This window comes from Leopardus geoffroyi, chromosome B3 (genome assembly GCF_018350155.1).
Source record: "Leopardus geoffroyi isolate Oge1 chromosome B3, O.geoffroyi_Oge1_pat1.0, whole genome shotgun sequence".
NCBI classification, from domain to species: domain Eukaryota; kingdom Metazoa; phylum Chordata; class Mammalia; order Carnivora; family Felidae; genus Leopardus; species Leopardus geoffroyi.
In genome coordinates this window covers 106,928,447-106,952,004 of record NC_059337.1, presented here as the reverse complement: position 1 = coordinate 106,952,004, position 23,558 = coordinate 106,928,447, and the positions used below count along the sequence as shown (strand labels likewise).

At 36.1% G+C, this 23,558-nt stretch overlaps 1 protein-coding gene and 1 long non-coding RNA gene across 12 annotated transcripts in view; one reads left to right on the top strand and one right to left on the bottom strand.

Moving 5' to 3' along the window:
• The window catches only part of LOC123583932, a 100,363-nt gene extending 77,108 nt beyond the window's left edge, over positions 1-23,255 (top strand). For all 5 annotated transcript variants that reach the window (XR_006705059.1, XR_006705062.1, XR_006705058.1 and 2 more), the window contains one exon: positions 23,048-23,255. This is a non-coding gene — a long non-coding RNA (uncharacterized LOC123583932). The remainder of the gene's footprint in view (positions 1-23,047) is intronic.
• LRRC9 (leucine rich repeat containing 9) overlaps positions 1-23,558 on the bottom strand; it is a 119,509-nt gene that overhangs the window by 60,116 nt on the left and 35,835 nt on the right. For 5 of the 7 annotated variants that reach the window (XR_006705055.1, XM_045451134.1, XM_045451137.1 and 2 more), the window contains 5 exons: positions 16,300-16,429; positions 14,222-14,344; positions 12,414-12,529; positions 8,924-9,136; positions 1,003-1,122 (listed from right to left, as the gene is read on the bottom strand). Coding sequence is in view for 6 of the 7 variants with exons in the window: in XM_045451134.1 (XP_045307090.1) it covers positions 1,003-1,122; positions 8,924-9,136; positions 12,414-12,529; positions 14,222-14,344; positions 16,300-16,429 (702 nt within the window). In the remaining variant the exon portion in view is untranslated. The remainder of the gene's footprint in view (positions 1-1,002; positions 1,123-8,923; positions 9,137-12,413; positions 12,530-14,221; positions 14,345-16,299; positions 16,430-23,558) is intronic. The other 2 variants (XM_045451138.1, XM_045451136.1) reach the window with 2 other exon arrangements.

The following is a 23,558-nucleotide window of genomic DNA, read 5'->3' as shown; positions in this document are numbered from 1 at the left end:
CTTCGAGCTGTCAGCACAGAGTCCGACCAGGGCTCAAACTCAAGAGCCACGAGACCATGACCTGAGCCTAAGTCGGATGCTTAACCGACTGAGCCATGCAAGCACCCCAAACTGTCTTCTTTACTTAGCTGTATATCGAACCCAAACTATCAGGGATTCTATTAAAAAGGACCTCGGCTTACCAAAAGAAACAAGGAAGGGGGCTTAATACTAAAACTTAAGGTCAGTTAGCAAAGTAACAGTTCCAACCAGAGTGGGAGAAGCAGCAACACAAGGGCTTTGATATGGTTGAAAGCAGCAGGTAGGGAATGAAGAGCTGAGGATGATGATATATTCTGAAACGGTATGTCAGTGACCTGGGACCCATGGAAATGGGATGCTGGGTTGGAGTTCTGGAGCCACATATGTAATTATTTTTATCATATGATATATAACAAAGAAGACAAAAGCCAGATAAGATGCTTAGCTATGTGTACATGTGCATTACTGTATTTGTCCTATTATCTATGAGAGGGCGAACACAAGTTCAACAAGGTCTGTGTGGGTGACATTCAGGTAGAAAGAACAAGGCAGAAGGAAAAGAGAAATAACAACATGAGCAATGAACAAATGGGAAGAATTGACAGCCTTCAATATGAAGTAGTAAACTAGAGAATGAAGAAATAAGGACTCAGGAGCAGAAAAATAAGAGTGAGAAAACAATGAAAATGACAATTTCCAAAAGACATTTTAAAAACAAATCTGGGGTAGTTTTAATAAATTTATTTTCAAGTAGCTAGAAATCAGATATGACCACAGGCGTATAATTGGTTTTCCAAATGGAATCTGAATCCAAGACCTATTTTAGACAAAGTAACATATCATAATGTATGTATGTTTGTTCCCAATTTGAGCTGTATAATCCTGAATATGGTATATTTGAGGTCATAATTACAAAAATAATTTATCTATTAAATTAATAATTTTATTTTACTTAAATAGTTTCAAAAGGACAGTTCTTACCAAGTGGTATACATCATCTAAACAGGTAAATTCATTAAAGCTGATACTAAGTTTTCGAAGTCCTGTTAACTTGGAGAGATCTCTCAATTTACTCAAGCTGTTTCCATGTAGATTCAGACTCTGAAATAAATTGAAATATAAATAAAAAAATAAGACAGATTACATTCTATATCATAGTTTTTTAACATTGAGAGAGAGCCAATAAGAAATATATCTAATGTATGATTTTAAAAGTATAGTTTATAATAGCATCACTGGGCCCTGTTCTTGATTAATTTGATTTTCCACTTGAGTCTAAAAAAATTTTTTTTTGAAAGAGAGCAAGAGTGTATGTGTGCACAAGTGGGGGGAGGGGTAGAGGGAGAGGGAGAGAGAGACTCTTAAGTAGGCTCCATGCCCAACTCAGGGCTCAATCTCACGACTATGAAATCACGACATGAGCTGAAATCAAGAAGAGTCAGACACTTAACTGACTTAAAAATTCTTTTTAGAAAATAGCTAAATACATTGTTAAGACATTTATTAAGGCACATCTATTTCTCACGCTAGCCAGTGAACGATATAGGCCCTAAAGACTTTGGGTATTGGCTAGGATACCTCATAAGAGAGAAGATGGCGAGGATACACCTTGATTGGACAAAACTGTATGAAGGCACAGGACTAAGGAAGAAAGGCTGAGGATGCTAAAGTAGGAGGACAGACACTCAAAGAAGGAGGTAGGAAAGTGTTTCCATATCAGAATTTGGCCTAGACTTTTCCTGTCCATTTGATCCCGGCCTAAACAAAAATGAGTGCTATTACAGTTTTTTTTTTTTTAATATTTAGAGGATACCCTGATGTCTATATATTTTTCCGTCTTTACACTACACCATTGTGAAAGGTATCAAGTGAAGATTATGTTTATACATAGTCTACAGAATAAGCAGTGGCACAGGAAAAATGTTTTAATATAATTTAATATAAAAATGTTTTCATATAATTAAAAATGTTTTGATATTCACAACAAATTGGTATTATGATAAAATCAAGCATCTACTTCCCAACTCTCTTCACTCACCACCACCATCTTATGCCCTATTATACTGTGGATATAACCAAATTCTTGTCAGGGAGAAACATCTAAATGTCAAATAGTTGTCAAAATTTAGTTAAAATTGTTAAGAAGGGTCAATTTATGCAGAGTAGTTTATTCTACAGGTCACATTTTGGTATCTACAGATACCTTATACTTAACATGTCCAAACTGAATTCATCATTTTCCATACATATCTGCCTGGTAGTCTATTTTTTCAATCCTGATTAAGAGTTTGACTATCTATCCAACAGTTATTGTTGACCACCCCATTTTCCTCTTTTCCATATGCATTTGATTCTAGAAATGTTTCTCAAACCAACCATTCCATACCATTACTACTAAAAGTGTCTTAGTTCAGACTATTATTGTCCTTTGGACTACTACAATAGTATCCACTGGCTATCCATACCATCAGTCTGTCTTTAGTTAAATCTAACCACAAGTTGCCAAAGTTAGGGTGTTTACAAACACAGGGCCTGTTCCTTAAAGATATACTAAAATTTTAAAATTTGCCTTTGCAAATCCATCCTATTGTGGCTATAACCTCCAACCTACACCTTTACCTTCTACTATTACATACCTTATGTTCATAGTCACCCTATGTTCCCTAATAACACTAGGATCTTTCAAAACCATGTGCTTCTAGGTAGAGAATTTCCTCTGCCTGGAAGACATAAACAACTGAATTTCTCATATCTTTCAAAAATCAACACAAAACTTATCTTCTCTCTATGGAACTCTCCCAGCAACTCCAAACTTCCTATATTTGTATACATATCTGTCTCCTCTGCTAAAATGATGTCCTTGAGATAGGGAAAATAACTCATTTTGTTTTTTTTTTTTTTTTTTTAATTTTTTTTTCAACGTTTTTTATTTATTTTTGGGACAGAGAGAGACAGAGCATGAACGGGGGAGGGGTAGAGAGAGAGGGAGACACAGAATCGGAAACAGGCTCCAGGCTCTGAGCCATCAGCCCAGAGCCTGACGCGGGGCTCGAACTCACGGACAGCGAGATCGTGACCTGGCTGAAGTCGGACGCTTAACCGACTGCGCCACCCAGGCGCCCCATCATTTTGAACCCCCAATGCTTAACTCATTGCCTAAAACATAGCAAATGCTCAGTAAATGCTAGATGAATAAATCGGTGCAAAAGCCAGACATACAAGCCAGACATACAACTAATAACTATATTCTTTTTTATTCAGGTATAATTAGCATACAGTGTTATATTAGTTTCAGGTGTATAAGATAGGGATTCACCAGTTTATACATTTCTCAGTGCTCATCGCAATAAGTGTACTCTTAATCCCCTTCACCTATTTCACTCATTCCCTCCCATCTCTCACCTTTATTTCTATATATTTTATTTATTTTTAGGTGTGCTAAAAAACTCAATCTAGAGGGGAAGACTGAAAAGAAAATAAGAGGTGTGTGTGTGTGTGTACCCTCGGTTTCTCTTATAGTAATGGCACAAAGGAAGGAGAATAAAGGGTGTGATGTCTAAACATTCTTGTTGTAGTATCCATTATTTTTACTAGAAGCCCTAGAAGGTTTTTCTGGCTTTTAGGCAGTATATGCAAATTTAGGATGAGAGGTTCTTCCATTCTTATGTTATGGGTATTGATCAAATTAAGGCAGTCAGGTGGAGGTCACGAGCAAGCCAGGTATTCTGAAGTCTTATTCTCCTCCTCACTGTTTTTTATCTTACAAACCAAAGATAATTAAAGAAGGCCTACCTTTTTTTTTAAACTATTGCTGTTTTTTTTTTTTTTAACGTTTATTTAATCCCTTTAAATCTATAGAAATGCATGTTGTGGAAGCTCAATCCAATCAAACTCATGCATTTAAACTTTTCATTACTAAAGGTTTATTATAAAAAATTTATTACTCAAATATGAACTCTTTACCTTATAGGGCAGAAACAATAATTTCTCTATGTCAACTCAAAGAATGTTCTTATAATCGCTATACTACACATTTATGATGCAGATGGTGGTACTGCCATCATGTCATGAAGCTTTCCTTCCTCCCTAATAATAACTGGTTAAGGTCAAACTTAATCTCCTTGACTTGAAGATTTGGTGGATAGTGACGACATAGTTGGACCAAAGCAACCCCTTGAAAAAAGATGTTTTCTAAATATTTTCAGAAGCAGACTCAAAACTATTGACCACACTTCTTATTTTCAAAAATATTTTGGGGGCCCCTGAGTGGCTCAGTCAATTAAGCATCTGACTCTTGATTTCAGCTCAGGTCATGATCTCATGGTTCATGAGATTGATCCCTGCATCGGGCACTGCACTGACATCACTGAGCCTGCTTGGGATTCTCTCTCCCCTGCAACTCTCTGCCCCTGCACTATTCACTCACTCTCTGTCTCTCTCTCTCTCTGTCTCTGTCTCTCTCTCTCTCAGTCAAAAATAAAGTAAATAGCGGGGCGCGTGGGTGGCGCAGTCGGTTGGGCGTCCGACTTCAGCCAGGTCACGATCTCGCGGTCCCTGAGTTCGAGCCCCGCGTCAGGCTCTGGGCTGATGGCTCAGAGCCTGGAGCCTGTTTCCGATTCTGTGTCTCCCTCTCTCTCTGCCCCTCCCCCGTTCATGTTCTGTCTCTCTCTGTCCCAAAAATAAATAAAAACGTTGAAAAAAAAATTAAAAAAAAAAATAAAGTAAATAGGGGTGCCTGGGTGACTCAGTCTGTTAAATGTCTGACTTTGGCTTAGGTCATGATCTCACAGTTTGTAGATTTGAGCCCCGCGGCAGGCTCTGTGCTGACAGCTGGAGCCTAGAGCCTGCTTTGGATTCTGTGTCTCCCTCTCTCTCTCTCTCTGCCCCTCCCCTGCTAGTGTTCTGTCTCTCTCTGTCTCTCAAAAATAAATAAACATTAAGATAAAAAATAAAATAAAGCAACATTAAAAATTTTTTAAACATTTTTTCATTCTCTTTTTGTTTTATATAGTCACTTGAAAAAAATTGTCTTCATAAACAAGTGATCTAGAAATGTCACATTGGAACAATGTAATTGACTTTCAAGATAAAAATAATTTCTGAATATTTATCTGTATCTCAGCTTTCAGGGCACACATAGAAAGATAATGTCATGTGAGAATAACTTGTCTTCTCAAGTATCAATCAGATACTTGTCTTCTCAGTGTATCAGATATTAATTTGCTTGCTACTTCTGCAGTTCAAGCAAACCCACTTTGTAAGAACCATTTGCTGTAAAGATATTGTTTTTATTTTATTTTATTTTATTTTTTAAAGTTTATTTATTTATTTTGAGATAGAGAGGGAGAACCAGCAGGGAAGAGGCAGAGAGAGTGGGGGACAGAGGATCCGAAGCAGCATCCATCCTTTCCTCAAGACACCACTGTTTTCAGCTTTTAGAAAATTATCACAATATTCTTATTTTGTTAGCACAAGAAATTCTATGAACAGTTGTCAGAAAATTGTAGTAAATATACTACTATAGATTTAAAGTGTACCCCTTGGATTTGGCCCTCTTGTGCAATGCACACTGAACCATCTTATATTGCTGCCCTGGTGCTGGGGATATACATATTGAAGAATAGTCACAGCCTCAGCCACTGTGGAATTTACAGTCTCGGAAGGACACAGAGCATATAACAAAGGAATCTGATGCAGACTCAGAGGTAAGAGAAAACTTTGCTTTAGTATAGATCTAAAAGATGTGTGGGAATTAACTAGGAGAAGGGGGTCAGGGGAGAACATTCCATGCAGAGGACTAGAAAGTGCAGAGGATCTGTGTTGGATGCAAGCAGAATGCATTTAAGAAACAGAAAGGAGGCTGAGCATGGAGAACTAAAGAGAGGGTAATATTGAAAGAGTCTGGAAAGGTAGGCCAGGATCCAGGCCATTCAGAATCTTATGGGCCATATTAAGGACTTTGGTTTTACTTTTAAAACAATGGAACATCATTTGAAGATTTCAAGGAAGAGTGGTAAGGGGTAACAAAGATATGAGCAAATTTGTATCTTGAAAAGATTGCTCTAGCTTCAACATGCAGAATAAATTGGGGGCTCAAAGTGAAAGCAGGACAAAGCCTCTATTGTACAGCTCTAGGTGGTACCCTCTAACCCCCATATTGAGTTATATTCAGTTATGAATGGCACCCAAAGAACACATTAATAGAATATAATGTGAATTGTACTTCCTGGAGTTGTGCAATGTTGAATGACAGAGTATTAGAAGGCTATGGCAATAGTCTAGGTCAGAGATAATGGTAGTTTGAATAGAATGGTAGCAGATTTGAAGTGGACAGATCTGAAAGTCAAGGTGTGGAGGTAGACTTCATATGTCAGTAGAGTTGCCTCTGTGTATAGTAAGTTGCTTCAACATAGATCAATGGAAAAGAATAGAAAACCCAGAAATGGACCCACAACTATATGGTCAACTAATCTTCGACAAAGCAGGAAAGAATATCTGATGGAAAAAAGATAGTCTCAACAAATGGTGTTGGGAAAACTGGACAGCAACATGCAAAAAACTGAAACTGGACCACTTTCTTACACCATACACAAAAATAAATTCAAAATGGATGAAACACCTAGATGTGAAAATCCTAGAGGAGAACACAGGCATCAACCTCTTTGACATTGGCTGTAGCAACTTCTTACTAGGCATGTCTCCAGAGGCAGGAAAACAAAAGCAAAAATGAACATTGGGACTTCATTAAGATAAAAAGCTTTTGCATAGCAAAGGAAATAATCAACAGAACGAAAAAAGCAACCTTTAGAATGGGAGAAGATATTTTCAAATGATATATCTGATAAAGGATAAGTATCCAAAATCTATAAAGAATTTATAAAGTTCAACACTCAAAAAACAAACAATTCAGTTAAGAAATGGGCAAAAGACATGAATAGACATTTTTCTAAAGAAGACATCCAGACGAGTAACAGACACATGAAAAAATGCTCAACATCACTCATCATCAGGGAAATACAAATCAAAAGTACAATGAGGTATCATCTCACACTTATGAGAACGGCTAAAATTAACAACTCAGGAAACAACAGATGTCGGTGAGGATGTGGACAAAGGGGAACCCTCTTACACTGTTGGTGAGAATGCAAACTGGTGCAGCCACTCTGGAAAACAGTATGGAGGCTCCTCAAAAAGATAAAAATAGAACTACCCTACAAGCCAGCAATTGCACTACTAGGTATTTACCCAAAGGATAAAAAAATATTGATTTGAAGGGACATATACATCTTGATGTTTACAGTAGCATTATTAACAATAGCCAAATTATGGAAAGAGCCCAAATGTCCACTGACAGATGAATGGATAAAGGAGAGGTGGTGTGTGTGTGTGTGTGTGTGTGTGTGTGTGTGTGTGTATAGATAATTCCATTATATATGGTGGTATATATATATTCCATTATATATCTATATATACATATTAGATTATCTAGATGTATATAGATATTAGAATATCTATAGACATAGATATTCTATTATCTATCTATATATTCTATTATATATCTCTATATAATGGAATATTACTCAGCCCTCAAAAAGAATGAAATCTTGCCATTTGCAATGATGTGGTTGGAGCTAGAGTGTATTATGCTAAGCAAAATAAATCAGAGAAAGACAACATGATTTCACTCATATGTGGAACTTAACAAAACAGATGAACATACAGGGAAAAAGAGAGAGAGGCAAACCATAAAACAGAGTCTGAACTATTGAGAAAAAACAGGGTTGCTGGAAGGGAGGTGAGTGGGGGGATGGGCTAAAGGGATGATGGGTATTAAGGAGGGCACTTGTTATGATGAGAACTCAGTGTTACCTGTAAGTCATGAAATCACTACTCTATTCCTGAAACTAATATTACACTATATATTAACTAACTAGAATTTAAATAAAAACTTGAAAATGAGTAAATAGATAAATAAATAAAAATAAATTAATTAAATAATGTATGTCACTTCAATAGTAACTCAAATTGTTAATTAATTTTGTAAAGATAAATCTCTAATATTCTATGTTGACTAATCCTGGGAACTGATTTGAAACTTAACTGTCTTAGTCATTTAAAGAAAGCTTTTTTTTTTTTCAGTAATAAAATCCCTTGTAAACTAAAAGGGTACCCTCTCGGCTTGTACTGTCCTGTACAGTAGCTACTAGTGACATGTAGCACATTTGAGCACTAATGTGGCTCGTCTGATTTGAGATGGGCTGCAAGTGCTGTCATCTGCAAATATACTCCAGATTTCAAGGACTTAGTATGAAACTGATGAATGACTCTCCATATTGATTGCATATTGAAATGATAATAATTTAGATATATTGGATTTATTAAAATTAATCTTACTTTTAATTAAACAAACTTTCTTTTTTTTTCAAATTTTAATTAAAAAAAATTTTTTTTTAATGTTTATTTATTTTTGAGACAGAGAGAGACAGCATGAACGGGGGAGGGTCAGGGAGAGAGGGAGACACAGAATCTGAAACAGGCTCCAGGCTCTGAGCCATCAGCACAGAGCCTGACGCGGGGCTTGAACTCATGAACCGTGAGATCATGACCTGAGCCGAAGTCGGACGCTTTACCGACTGAGCCACCCAGGCGCCCCTAAAAAAACTTTCTTAACATGGCTAATAGATAATTTTCAATTACACATATGGTTTGTATTATATTACTACCAGACAACACTGATCTGATCTAGTCCACAAAGAAGGAGAGGTCAAGGTCCTTTTAATTTTGATAGCATGATGACTGGCATCACCAGATAGGTGCTTTAGTATCTTTAGACTTCTTATGGTAGATTAGGATTCCAAATTCAAGGTTTCTGTCCCCAAATTTTATTCCTTATGATACTCACCACAATATGACTGTAAATGTTAGTCTTGGCAAGGGAAAGTATTGTTTTATCATCCAAATTAATAAGTTTTGGTCTGGGCTTGATCCTGGGATCCATTTTTATAACTTCATCATCAAATTGCAAATCCTGAGACAATAATGATCCTTCTGAATTTTTTTTGCTTTCTTCTAGAATAACATTGTTGAATGAAGAAAATAAAGAGTGAGGCTTTACCTAAAAAAATTTATTAAAAATATTGAAAATTTGGTTGCTGTATTTATCACTTTGAATAAGAAATAGGCTATGTAGAAAGACTAATTAAGTTTTTTTCATTTATATAGTAATATCTATCATGATTAGAATCACATTAGAAAACCAGTGAGAGTAGATTAAAATTGTGGGCTAAGAACAAATACGTTCATCCCCTCCCATTGAAAAGTCCTTGAAAACTGGCAAAAGATCATTTTTAAATATTTTTCAACAGTGGACAGGGCACCAACAAAAGACTAAGAATTGTGAGATATAAATCAGAGGGGACCAAACTGACAGACAAATGGGAGCATAAATGTAACCTGTAGCCAAAACATATGTGGGAGATAAACCACTCTGAAGAACAGATCCAGAGAAATTTGATGTTCAGAGTGAACAAGTAAAATAGCAGTAGGATGCTCTAGGTAATTAGCAGGTGATTAAGTAATTATGGTAAAAACTGTGGATGAATGAGCATAAAAAACATAAACAGAAGTGGCTCTAGAAAAAAAATGGTCCATAAGAGAATTATTTTAAAATCTGGGGGAACAAAGGCAAGGGAATTAAAAGCAAAAATGAGCTACTGGGACCTTATGAAGATAAAAAGCTTCTGCACAGCAAAGGAAACAACCAACAAAACTAAAAGGCAACCAACAGAATGGGAAAAGATATTTGTAAATGACATATCAGACAAAGGGCTAGTATCCAAAATCTATAAAGAGCTCACCAAACTCCACACCCGAAAAACAAATAACCCAGTGAAGAAATGGGCAGAAAACATGAATAGACACTTCTCTAAAGAAGATATCCGGATGGCCAACAGGCACATGAAAAGATGCTCAACGTCACTCCTCATCAGGGAAACACAAATCAAAACCACATTCAGATATCACCTCACGCCAGAGTCGCCAAAATGAACAAACCAGGAGACTATAGATGCTGGAGAGGATGTGGAGAAACGGAATGCACTGTTGGTGGGAATGCAAATTGGTGCAGCCACTCTGGAAAACAGTGTGGAGGTTCCTCAAAAAATTAAAAATAGACCTACCCCATGACCCAGCAATAGCATTCCTTAATGCCCCTCACCCCTCCCCTCTCCCACAACCCCTCCCGTAACCCTCTGTTTGTTCTCCATATTTAAGAGTCTCTTATGTTTTGTCCCCCTCCCTATTTTTATATTACTAAATAGGATTTTACAATAAAACTTAACAAGCTGCTTCTAACTTCTTTTTGGAAGAGAAAGTGCTCAAGAATAACCAAGAAAAATTTTTAAAAGATGAGTGAGGGCAGGGAAAGGGAATTTACCCTGTCGCATATCAAAGTATATCATCAAAGTTGTAATAACCGAAACAATGTGGGAGGGGTCCAAGATTAGACAAAGAGATCAATGGAATAGAAGGATCTATAAATAAACCCCTTATATATGAAAATAATTTTAACAATAAAGATGGCACTTCAAATAGAACAAAAAGATGATGCTTGGTCAAGTAGCTATCCATTTTTAAGGAAAAATTATTTGATCTTCCTCCCTCACATGACATAAAATAATTTCCAGATGTACTTAAAAAAACTTAAAGTTGTAGAACAACCTATATAAGTATTGGAAGAAAATAAAGAAGATATTTATATAAGCCTTCTGTAATGAGACATAAAACCCAGAATCCATATCAGGAAATTTGGAGCGATCTGACCTCTTAAAACTTAACCAGGAAATTGCAAATTAATAATGACAAATAAGGTTTTGCTACAAATAGATTTAAAAGACAAGTGACATAAAATATTTGCAACGTATATATAAGATAAAGGATTAATATCCAGGATGCATATAAGGATTTTTCCAATCAATATAAAAAAAATAGAGTCCAATAGAAAATAGCCAAAAGATGGGGTGCCTGGGTGGCTCAGTTGGTAAACTGACCGACTTTGCCTCAGGTCATGATCTCGTGGTTCGTGAGTTCAAGCACCGCATTGGGCTGGGTGCTGACAGCTCAGAACCCGGAGCCTGCTTCAGATTCTGTGTGTCCCTCTTTCTCTGCCCTTCCCCTGTGCTCTCTCTCTCTCTCTCTCTCTCTCTCAAAAATAAAATAAACATTAAAAACATTTTAAAAGAAGAAAATAGTCCAAGGATATAACAAGTGATTTATAAAACTATAAATAATCCATAGCCTATTAAAGAATCAAATATCCTCTTCTTGCCCACAGAGTGGAAAAGTAAAAGATTGATAATATCTTGTTTTGGTAAGCATGCAAAGAAACAAGCTCTGTCACGTACTGTTGGAAATTTGTAAAATGGCCAAGGCTTTGTGGAGAATACTGGCAAAATGTATCAAAATTTAAAATGTGTATATCCTTTGACTATCCAATTGTATCAATCTATTCTACAGAGAAACTTCCATATTTGTATAAGGATGAATATATAATGATATTCACTGAAATACTTTTTAAACAGTAATAAAACTGGAAACAACCTATATGTTTCATGAACAAGAGAATAGTCAAATAAATTAGATATTACTGGATAGAATGCAGTCACCAAAAGAATAAAGTATAGACCTATATGTACTGAAGTGGAAATATGTCCAAAACATGATTAAAGGCAAAAAGAAATCACAAAATACTTAGATCTTGATTCTACTATGTAAAATGTTACATGCTGTTATATATGTAAATGCATAGAAAAAACAGTGAAAGCAAACCCATGAAGTTGTTAATAGTGGATTTCTTCATGAAAGGGAGTGGTGCTGCAGGTGAGGTGAAATCAGATTGTATGTTTATTATATATCCTTCAATATAGTTTGAAGTTTTTCAGTGAGACTATAGCCATATATTACTCATGTAACATATTTGCATATAAAAATGTTTAGGTGTCATAATGATTTCTTTTGAAAATGAAGCCCTTCACAGAATAACCACTGTATGTATGTTTACGTATAAATATATAGTATATTGGGGCGCCTGGGTGGCGCAGTCGGTTAAGCGTCCGACTTCAGCCAGGTCACGATCTCGCGGTCCGTGAGTTCGAGCCCCGCGTCAGGCTCTGGGCTGATGGCTCAGAGCCTGGAGCCTGTTTCCGATTCTGTGTCTCCCTCTCTCTCTGCCCCTCCCCCGTTCATGCTGTGTCTCTCTCTGTCCCAAAAATAAATAAACGTTGAAAAAAAAAATATATAGTATAAACTCGACACTACATTATTAGACTTCTGTTAATTACTATTTCTGTTCTTTTCTTACTTAAGGAATTCCAGTTTTAAAAATACATCCATACCATTGTAATATACTCAAATTCAACGATGTATTCTGGCAAAACAAGATCATGATCAAAGACAAACCACTTGCACTGCCGAATGCTGCAATCACAGTTTCTCTGTCCCGTGATAGAATCTAGAGTAAAATCAATAACAAAACAAGAAAAACACTCTTCAAAATGAAACATAATATACTTTTTTCATTATTACACAGATTAATAAACAATAAATTCAGTAAGTTCCAACTATTACGTTATTGAGATTGTTTTTTTTTTTTTTCTATTTTTCCACCCCTCCTAGACAGTTTAATTTTTTTTCTGCAGGTTTTTTTTTTACCCTTTAATTTTTAAGTTCTTAAAGTTGAGATATAGTTTACATATAACATTGTATTTGCTTTAGTATTACAACATAATTTGATACATGTGTACATGGAAAAATAATTATCACAATAATTATAGTTAACATCCATCACCAAGGATAGTTACAATTTTTTTCTTGTGCTGCGAACTTTTAAGATTTACTCTCTTGGCAACTTTCAAATATCCAGTACAGTATTGCTAACTACAGTCATGCTGTACATTACAATCCCTAAGACTTTTTTAAATCTCAAAACTGGAAGTTTTTAACTTTTGACCATCCTCACCCATTTTGCCTCTTAGTTTATTTATTTGACTATTTAGTATGGTATAGGAAGGTGTGTATGAGTGCCACATAGACAGGGGGTGGATTGTGATGGTTGATTTTATGTGTTTACTCGTCTAGGCTATGGTGCCTAGTTGGTGAAATAGCAGTCTAGACCTTGCTACTAAAGTAATTTTAGATGTGATTAACATTTAAATTAGTAGGCTTTGAGTAAAGCGACAGTTTCTTAATTCTAGAAATTACTAGTCACCTTTTCACTACATAGACTAGTAGGGTTTAATTTTTTTCATCATGTCCTTTTCCTTTTCATACTTTGTCATTTTTCTATTCAAATATACTTTTGAAAAATGTATTACTCAAAAACCTTTGTTGTTAAAAGTGGGTGGGTTTGGGTGCCTGGGTGGCTCAGTTGGTTAAGTCTCTGACTCTTGATTTCGGTTCAGATCATGATCCCAGGGTCATGGGATTGAGCCCCACATTGGGCTCCACACTGTGTGTGGAGCCTGCTTAAGATTCTTCTCCCCACCCCCCTCTTCCTCTTCCCTGCTCGGGCTTGCTCTCTCTCTCTCAAAAAAAAAGGATGGGTTTATCTTTTGAAATACATATAATATACATGAAATACATAGACTATACATGAAATATATAATATATATGTAATATATATGTATTATATCACATATATGTATATAATATTCATATGATATATGAAATACATACATAGTATATTTATAAAATACATGAAATTTCATTTAACAGTATGCATGGATGTGTAAATATAAAAGTTTACAAGGGTGACTAGGTGGCTCAGTTGGTTAAGCACCCGACTCTTGACTTCAGCTCAGGTCATGATCCCAGGGTCCAGCCCTGTGTCAGGCTCCATGCTAAGCATGGAGTCTGCTTAAGATTCTCTCTGTCCCCCCTCCCTCTGACTCTCTCCTCTGCTCATGGTCTCTCTCTCTCTCTCAAAAAATAAATGTTCACAAAATTAAAAATCTATACACACACATATATAAATGTCATTGAAGCAGGGTACAGAAAAATAGTTCAGTAGTAGCCAGCACTAGATTTTTTTTAGAAAAGTTTACAAACTTTATTAAGTAGAGATTAATCTCTATACATCTGTATTAAATACAAGCATTTTGTATTCAGAAAAATTAAAGCACATTTCTCTTTACGGCAGACATACTTAGTAAATATTTTCGAGGAGCAAACACTGAATTAACCATTGGATAGTTAGCTTGATTGATGGAGTCCTGTTCACGAGCCTGAACACTCTGGCCAAGGAAAACCTTTGTAATGAGGAGGATGCCTAAATATGAATAAAACATCATTTTAACAGTAATTCACTTTAGTAATTTTCCCATATCACCTTCCTTATTAGTCCCAGACTTGACTATGTGTTCTGTAAGGGCAGAGATCCTTGCTACCTTGTTTGTCATTGTATAGCAAAACAGAAACTCAGTAAATATTTGTTGAACAAATGAAATAATTATAAAAGAGGATTCCTGTGATTAAAGCAAAGCTTTACAGAAAAGGAATAAGGAAAGAAAATAAGTTAGCAATGTTTTTTATCAAGTGATTTGAAGTAAGAAACTTTTTGTTGTTGTTATTAACTGGATAAAAATTCATCTCTGAATCATCAGCACCTAGCACATCACTTAGATCATGGGAGGCACTCAATACATGTCTACTAAATGGATAAACATTTCTTTTCCCTTTTGATTTCTAAGAAACCTTTGGATTCTCTCAATCCTAAGGATGTCTAGGAGTCACTGAATCCTATAATGTAACTTGTAATCACTAGACGAAACATTTAGATGACTTTTTTTACACTATATGAGTTACAGAATGCAAGCTGAAAGAACCTAACTGTTTTGGGAAACATTTCAGAAGGATCTAGAAAAACATGATGAGGTGTTTCTTAAGATGGGAATGGAAGAGCATGAGAAAAAAGAAGCAAATGTTTTTTTTTTTTTTAATAAGGAGTTCTTTCTATATTCAATTATCTGCTTAATTTTCTGATTATTATTAACTGAATGAAAGGCTGCAAGATACATGTAGTTTGTCATGAATAATCCTAGCAGAGCTCTAGTCTGGAACCTAGAATATCACTCTTATAGACTTAATTTAACCAAATTTCTGACTGCCCAGTCTTCAGTAGGTTTATAGTGGAGACCAAAGAATAGGTGTCTCTTATTTCCTGACCAGGTCAATTCTCCTTATTATATATTCTTTGGTAATATGCACTAATATTTCATCTTTGTTATGAAATTGTTATGTCATGAAAATTTTAATTTTACATTTATTTGTGTGCTTATTTATATTTGTCAATACCATAAAGGAGCAACTGTGTCTGGTTTGTAAAGACTATATCCATACTACTACCAAGTGCTTAACACGTAGTAAACATTCCATAATACTGGTGGAACTGAAGCATGAACAGTGGAAGGGTGAGGCAAGAGGACCTAATGAGCTGGACTTTTCCCCAGTCTGTGGTTACAAGGGGACCTCTCCCAGAAGTGTCCTGCAAATTGGCTCATATGCTTTTATCTATCTATATATTCAAGATGCAAATAAAGTACTGATCATTGTGAATAAAGTACCAAAATTTTATCTTCTATGAGGCAATTTATAAAGAAATCTGTACACTACAGTTTGTCTTTAGCCAGTTTTAGATTTGCAACCAGGTTTTCTTATATCTATTAAAATGATTAATTCCTGCCTTCCCAAGTGCTTGGCATGATGATTACTGCATAATTGTGCCAAGTTCTCTTTTCTCTTTCCTATGAATTTGGGGTGGTGTGTGTGTGTGTGTGTGTGTGTGTGTGTGTGTGTGTGAGAGAGAGAGAGAGAGAGAGAGAGAGAGAGAGAGAGACATGCATATATACTGAGTTTATTTTTAGGACACAAGTTAATGAACAAAAGTAGACAGCAAGGAACTAAGATGGCGGTACAGTAGGAGGACCCTAGGCTTGGCTTGGCCCTCGAATGAACAAAAGCAGCCTGTTTCATATAAATTGGATTAAATATGAGTAACAAATGAGTCCCATTCTATTAATGTTGACACAATAATCAGTAAGTATTTGTTCGTAAGTTGTAAAGTTACAGATCAGAAAGTCGTATTTCACTACACTGGTAAATACTAAATAAAATAGTTTCTGGAAAATCTTCCTGATTGATAAAGCCAAGTATTAAAAATGTTATGAAAATAATTAACAAAGGCTTAAAACTAAAAAGTTCAGAAATACCATATATTTGTATTACCATGCCTGAAGAGCTCATGCTCAGGAGAGTTCTTCTCATCTTTGTACTTTTGCTGTAGAAATTCAATTCTGGGACACTCACACATACTTAGGCTGTTAGCGAGAATAACAGCTTCTTTTCTGAGAGGCAGCTGCAAAGAAAAAACAAAGCTGAGTATTTTTATAAAACTGACAGTACTTCAGCTTCAATACAGATGGCTTATTAGTTTATGTTTATGTGTCTGGGAAAAAAAAAAAAGGCTAGATTCATTGAAAAGCAGTAGATAACTTTCAGGTGCAACTTCATTCTGTAAGGCCATTTATATAATATGCTTTAAATTTACATGCAAATAGGTTTACGAAAAGTGATACACAGTATTCGTTCCTGTAAAAGCAGCCAGAGTCAGGACTGACAACACTATGTGGTGCAGGAGCTATAGTCTTACACATTTTCAATGATACTCCACTAGTAATCATGTAAATTCCAAAAAAGAAAACCCTGTAGGTTCTTACTTATATGTGAGATATAGGTAAGTATAGATACATGGATAAAGATTTGGTATAAATAGTGTTCTTGGTTTAATAATCTACGTGGCTTTCCAGATACATCTCATTGTGCTAATGCATGGAAATTTTAGTTTGCATTGGGACTAGATTTATTTCTTAAAAACGTTTTATCAGAAATAACAGTAATACAGGGGTGCCTGGGTGGCTCAGTTGGTTAAGTGTCCAACTTCAGCTCAGGTCATGATCTCATAGTTCCTGAGTTTGAGCCCTGGACCAGGCTTTGCGCTGACAGTGCAGAGCCTGCTTGGGAGTCTCGCTCTCTCCTCTCTCTCTGCCCCTCCCCACTCATGCTTTCACTCTCTCTCTCAAAAGAAATAAACAACAACAACAAAAAAGAAATACAGTAATACTCTAAAATTCATATTACTTGCTATGAAAGCTCTGAAGAACAAATAAAATCTCTATTTTTAGTAGTAGAAAACCTAGAGCCAAGAGAGATTATATAATCTATCCAAGGAGAGAAGTAGAAATTAGCAAAGTCATAATTTGAACTCAGGTCTGCTTCTCCTTGTCACTGTCTCAGAGTTTTGAAATTATTACAAGTTTAATATTAGTACTCAAATTATCTAAAAAATATGTTTTCTGTAAATGCTGAATTGCATATTTACTTTTTCTTACTAAAAGCTGTTACCCAAAGAGGTTTTAAAATTTTTTTAATGTTTATTTATTTTTGAGAGAGAGAGAGAGAGACAGAGTGTGAGCGGGGGAGGGGCAGAGAACAAGAGGAACAGGCTGAGCTGTCAGCACAGAACCCGATGCAGGGCTCAGACTCATGTCTGTGAGATCATGACCTGAGCCGAAGTTGAATGCTCAACTGACTGAGCCACCCAGGCGCCCCCCCAAAGAAGTTTTTAAAATATAAATACTAAAATGTTGCTCATGTTACCATAAATTCCACATCCCAGTAAATATAACCTTATCAGATTTCCAATGAACATCACTAACTATTCATTAGATACAAGCTGTGTACGTGGCATTGTGCAGCTATAGCATGGTCTTGGTCCTCAAGTGAGAGAGGGAAGATGGTGAAGACAGCACAGGCAGTAATCTCTCTGACATTGGCTATAGCAACATTTTTCTAGATATGTCTCCTAAGGCAAGGGAAATAAAAGCAAAAATAAACTGTCAGGACTACATCAAAATAGAAAGTTTCTGCACAGCGAAGGAAACAATCAACAGAACAAAAAGGCGACCTACTAAATGAGAGAAGATATTTGCAAATGATTTACCCAATAAAGGGTTAGTATCCAGAATATATAAAGTATTTATAAAACTCAATATCCAAAAAACAAATAGCCCAATTAAAAAATGGGCAGAAGGCATGAACAGACATTTCTCCAGAGAAGAGATACAAATGGCCAACAGACACATAAAATGATGCTCAACATCACTCATCATCAGGGAAATGCAAATGAAAACTACAATGAGAGATCACCCCTCACTTGTCAGAAAGGCTAAAATCAACAATAAAAGAAACAAGTGTTGGCAAGGGTGTGGAGAAAAAGGAACCCTCTTGTACTGTTGGTGGGAATGCACTCTGGTGCAGCCACTGTGGAAAACAATATGGAGGTTCCTCAAAATGTTAAAAAGAGAACTACCCTACAGTCCAATAATCATACTACTGGATATTTGCACACACAAAATAAAAACACTAATTCAAAATTATTCTTGAACCCCCAAGTTTATGCAGCATTATTTACAATAGCCAAACTATGGAAGCAGCCTAACTGTCCCCCAATAGATGAATGGATAAAGAAGATGTGGTATGTATGCACAGTGGAATATTATTCATTTGTAAAAGATAATAAAATCGTGCCACTTGTGATATGGATGGATCTAGAGAGTATAATGCTAAGTGAAATAAGTCAGTCAGAGGAAGACAAATACCATATGATTTCACTCATATGTGGAATTTAAGAAACAAAATAAACAAGCAAAGGAAAAAGAGAGAGAGAGAGAAACCAAGAAACAGACTCTTAACTATAGAGAACAAACTGAGAGTTATCAAAGGGAAGGTAGGTGGGAGGAGGGGGGAAATAGTGAATGGGGATTAAAGAGTATACTTACAATTAAAAAATAAAATGATTTAAAAAATAAATAGATAACAACAAAAAGAATCAGAAAATGTAAAAAAAAAAAAAAAAGGAAAAAAGAAAAGAAGAAAGAGGGGGGAAGATGGAAGCTGTACCCAGTAATTAAAAATACAAACCATCACAGAGTGCCTGCGTGGCTCAATCAATTAAGTGTCCAACTCTTGATTTTGGCTGAGGTCATGATGTCACATGATCCAATGAGATCCAGTTCTGTGTCAGGCTCCACGCTGAGCATGGAGCCTCCTTGGGATTTGCCTCTCCCTCTTCCTCTGCCTCTACCCTGCTCATGCTTGTGTACTCTCTCTCTCAACATAAATAAACATTAAACATTAAAAAAATACAAACCATCACAAGATGTGTCAAATAAGATCTCCTTTTTTAAATGAAATGTTTTTAAGAACCATCTTTGTAGAGGTTAGGGATCAATGCTAGGCTTTAAAGATTAGACATAATTCCAATCAGAAATCTTAAAAGAAAGTCTTTTTAAGAGGGGAAAGCATATGAAGGTATAGAAACAGGTACGATTGTCTATTCAACTATCATCCATCTATTCAACTATCCATCATTCATTAATCAGATTTCCATTAGGAATCTCTAAAGAAAGTCCCTGTCCTCAAGGTCTTGTAGAGAGATGCACACCATGATTGCCATGGAGATCCTTCTGCCACTCCATAGATCGATTTCCTGGGTGTTCAAGTGACCTAACCTCAATACAGCTGTGTTTGAGGTTACAGCTTACTTCTCTGTCATCTTATCTCCTCCCAATTGTATGTTAGTATAACAAATGTGCTACAATAAAATTCTCAACTGCCACTGATTGCCACTTAACCAGCTTCCGCTAACCGACTCACAGGATTAAGCAGTACTTCCCATCCTTTCTAAACCCCAGTATGGTGACAATTCAAGGATAAGAGGGTACTTTAAAAAATACTAGCATAGGGAATATAGTCAATGATACTGTTAGTAACATTATATGGTGACAGATGGTGACTACACTTATTCTAGTGAGCACTGAGTAATGTATAGAATTGTTGAATCACTGTGTTGTACACCAGAAACTACTATAACACTGTATGTCAACTATACTTCAATAATAAAAATTTTTAAAAAACTGATGTACTTCTGTTCTCCCCAGCTGTGTTGTATGCTTACAAAAAGTCGGTTAATTTTGTTCCTAAATGTTTTATACCAGTTGTATTTGTTATTGAAATTATACACATGAAATAAAATAATGAAACATGAACAAGGATGAGAGTTGTTTCTATGAAAAATAAGTGGAAAGTATTGGTAAGATTCTGTAGAGACTAATCATTAAAAGCTTCTGCTACAGCATGTGTAGATGGGGCAAATATAAAAGTTTGGTGGTGGCAAGGGGGAGCATACAAACTAAAACTAGATTGATTCTTGCACTCAAGTTCATGCTCAACTTTAAAGAAACTGAAACTAATATGTAATATGGTTATGGTCTGATGTAAGAAAGATTATCAGGAGTTTCAACCTCATACTCAGAGGCTTTGGCCCTATGTAAAAAGGGCCAAATAAAAGAATGAATGAAATGTAAGTTTATATGTTTTAAGTTTGCTGAAGGGATGCTCGCTTCAGCAGCGTATATGTTAAGTTTGCTAAAGTGTTCCTTAAGTAAATAATTTATTTAAAGTTCTCCTTTTTTTAAGTGTTATTTAGTTAAGTGAACTAACCCCATGTGGGGCTTCAACTCACGACCCTGAGATCAAGAGTCACATGCTCTTCCAACTGAGCCACCTGGGCGCCCCTAGTTCTCCATTTTAATGGATTTTCTGATAAACCTGTAAACTAGGTAAAAGGGATCCTACTATCTGAGAACTCAGGAAAGGCTTCGCAAAGGAGGAGGTCCTTAGGTCGAGACTTGAAGGGTAAGTTTGCCAAAAGAAAAAAGTAGGGAAGATCATTTCATCAAAAGGAGGCATGGCACTGAGGTATGTTTAGGAGAATCACAAAGAAAGTACATACTTCATTTGGGATGTTTGTTGTATTTGGTAATAGGGAGTCTGGTTGAAGCTAGATTTTGAGGGGCCTTAAGTGCAAGGCAGAGGGATTTGAACTTCATTATCGTGAGTAATGGGAAGATACTGAAAGATTTTCATCATGAGAACAATGCAGTGTGTGCTATGAAAATAATGTTTTAGGAAAGATTAATTTGTCTCTCCTTTTAAAGGTGGAAGGAATAGAGGGAAGACCAAGGGCAGAGTTGCCTATTAGGAAACTACTGGCAAAGATTAGAGGGAATGTTCTAAGTGGTGGCAGGCAATAGAACAGGGAGGGAAAGGAAGAATGCAAAGTGATATGGTAAAGGAAGAATCACTACAAATGGTAAATGATTAGATACAGGGATAATGAAAAAGGGAGTGGTTGGATATAATTTCAAAGCTTTGAACCTGGTCAGTGGAGAGTGACAGCATTGTTGGTAGAAATAAGACAAGGAGAGAGTTGGTTATGGACAAAATATTAAAGGCTGGTTTTAGACATATTGTAGAAGGAGATAAAACCGATTAATCACATAGGAATGGCAGCTGTGGGTGTCAGAGCAGAGAGCAGGAGGTGGGCTGGCTGAGGACGTACACTTTGGAGAAAGCCAAGTGGAATAAATGATACTCCTTAAGTCTATTGACCAAGTCCTTGGGCATCAAAGAGAGCAATGACGTAAGCCAGCCCTCTGCCTTACAAAGTCACTGCCAACCTAAGCCAAATCTGTCTTCTAAACTGCTTACACAGCTCATGCTTCTTAATCTTATCCCACCTCTTAAACGATGCAGTACGTAAACATTTATCTTTATTTCCTGTGTGCACATAATAGCATAAAAAATATGGTTTATTAGATCTACATGCTACACAGTGATTTTTCTAGCCGATTATACTCCATTTCTAAGATTTTAGCAATGAGAGTAATTGATCATGTGTGGAGAAAAACAAGATTATTAAGCCTTAATCTTGTGGTATTCTCATGTTTAGAGGGAAGAGGAAGAATTAAAAGAAAACAAAGACAGGACAATCAGAAAAATAGGAGAATAACATTAGTGTAACATTATGGATGCCAAAGGGGAGTTTCGAAAAGGAAAGAGCAGTCAATAGTATCAAATACTTCAGAGAATAATGGTAAATCTTATTTTAAAATTTTCTATGAAATGACATGATATTTATCTTTCTCTGACTGACTTATTTCATGCAGCATAATACTCTCTAGCTCCATCCACCTCATTGCAAATGGCAAGATTATGTTCTTTTTTATGGCTGAATAATAGGAGCTAGAGAATATTATGTTACATGAAATAAGTCAGTCACAGAAAGACATACCACATGATTTCACTCTAATATGGAATTTATGAAACAAAACAAATTAACATAGAGGGGGGAAAAATAGAGGCAAACCAAGAAACAGACTCTTAACTATAAAGAAGGTACTGATGGTTACCAGACGGGAGGTGGGGGGGGGGGTTGGGTAAAGTCAGTGATGGAGATTAAGGAGTGCACTTGTGATGAGCACGGGGACCTGTAATGGAAGTGCTGAATCACTCTTTTGTACACCTGAAACTAATACGTATGGCACATGGAATTTAAAAAAAATCTTTAAAAAGCCCAAAAAACCAAAAAACAAAACAAAACAAAAAAACCCCAAAAAACTTTCTATGTCCCAAGAACTTTCTGGGTCAATTTTAATAATACATTCTATTTAATATAATCTATCTGAAATATTATCATTTCAATATGTAATCAGTATAAGAAATTATAATCTCTTTTCTATACCAAAACTGAGATTTATTTAAAACTTTTTAGCACATCTCAATTCTGACTAGTCACATTTCAAATGCTCAGCAGTCACATGCGGGTGGTGGCTACCATACTGGATAGCCGGCTGTTTGAAGGATTAGAGATACCGCATCTCCTAAAGGAGCGGCAGGAGATAAGGCGCTAGGCACAGTGTCGGGCAAGCAGGAAACACACAGAAATGTTAGCCTCATCTTTCTGCCAACCTTTGTGTCCATGATGGTTCATAGTTCTCTGGAATCACCCTGAGCACTCCACTCTTCTTTTTCCAATCCTTTATTCCTCGCCTCCTTCTTTCTTCTCTTCCAGAAAGTACATAAGGGCACTTTCGCCACACCAGCCTACTGAAGCCACTGTCCCTCTGGCCTGCTGCTGCAGTATCCCCCCTATGTAACCTCCTGCCATCAGCTCCTACTCCCTCCAATCCATTCTCCACTGAATGGCTGGAATGCAGTTTTGGTGATTTTTTTTTTTAACTGTAAAAAGTACATGAAGTAAAACTACCATTTTAACCGTTTTTAAGTGTACAATTCATTGGCATGGAGTACATTCACAATATTGTGCAACCATCACCACTATTCATTTCCAGAACTGTTCATCATCCCCATAGAAGCTCTGCACTCATTAAATAATGACTCCCTATCCTTCCATCCTCATCCCCTGCTAACCTCTATTCTACTTTCTGTCTGTACCAATTTGCCTATTCTACGTACCTCATATAAGTGGAATCATACCATATTTGTAAATTCGTGTTTGGCTTTTTTCACTTAGTATAATACTTTCAAGGTTTAACCATGGATCAGAATGGATCAGAATTTAA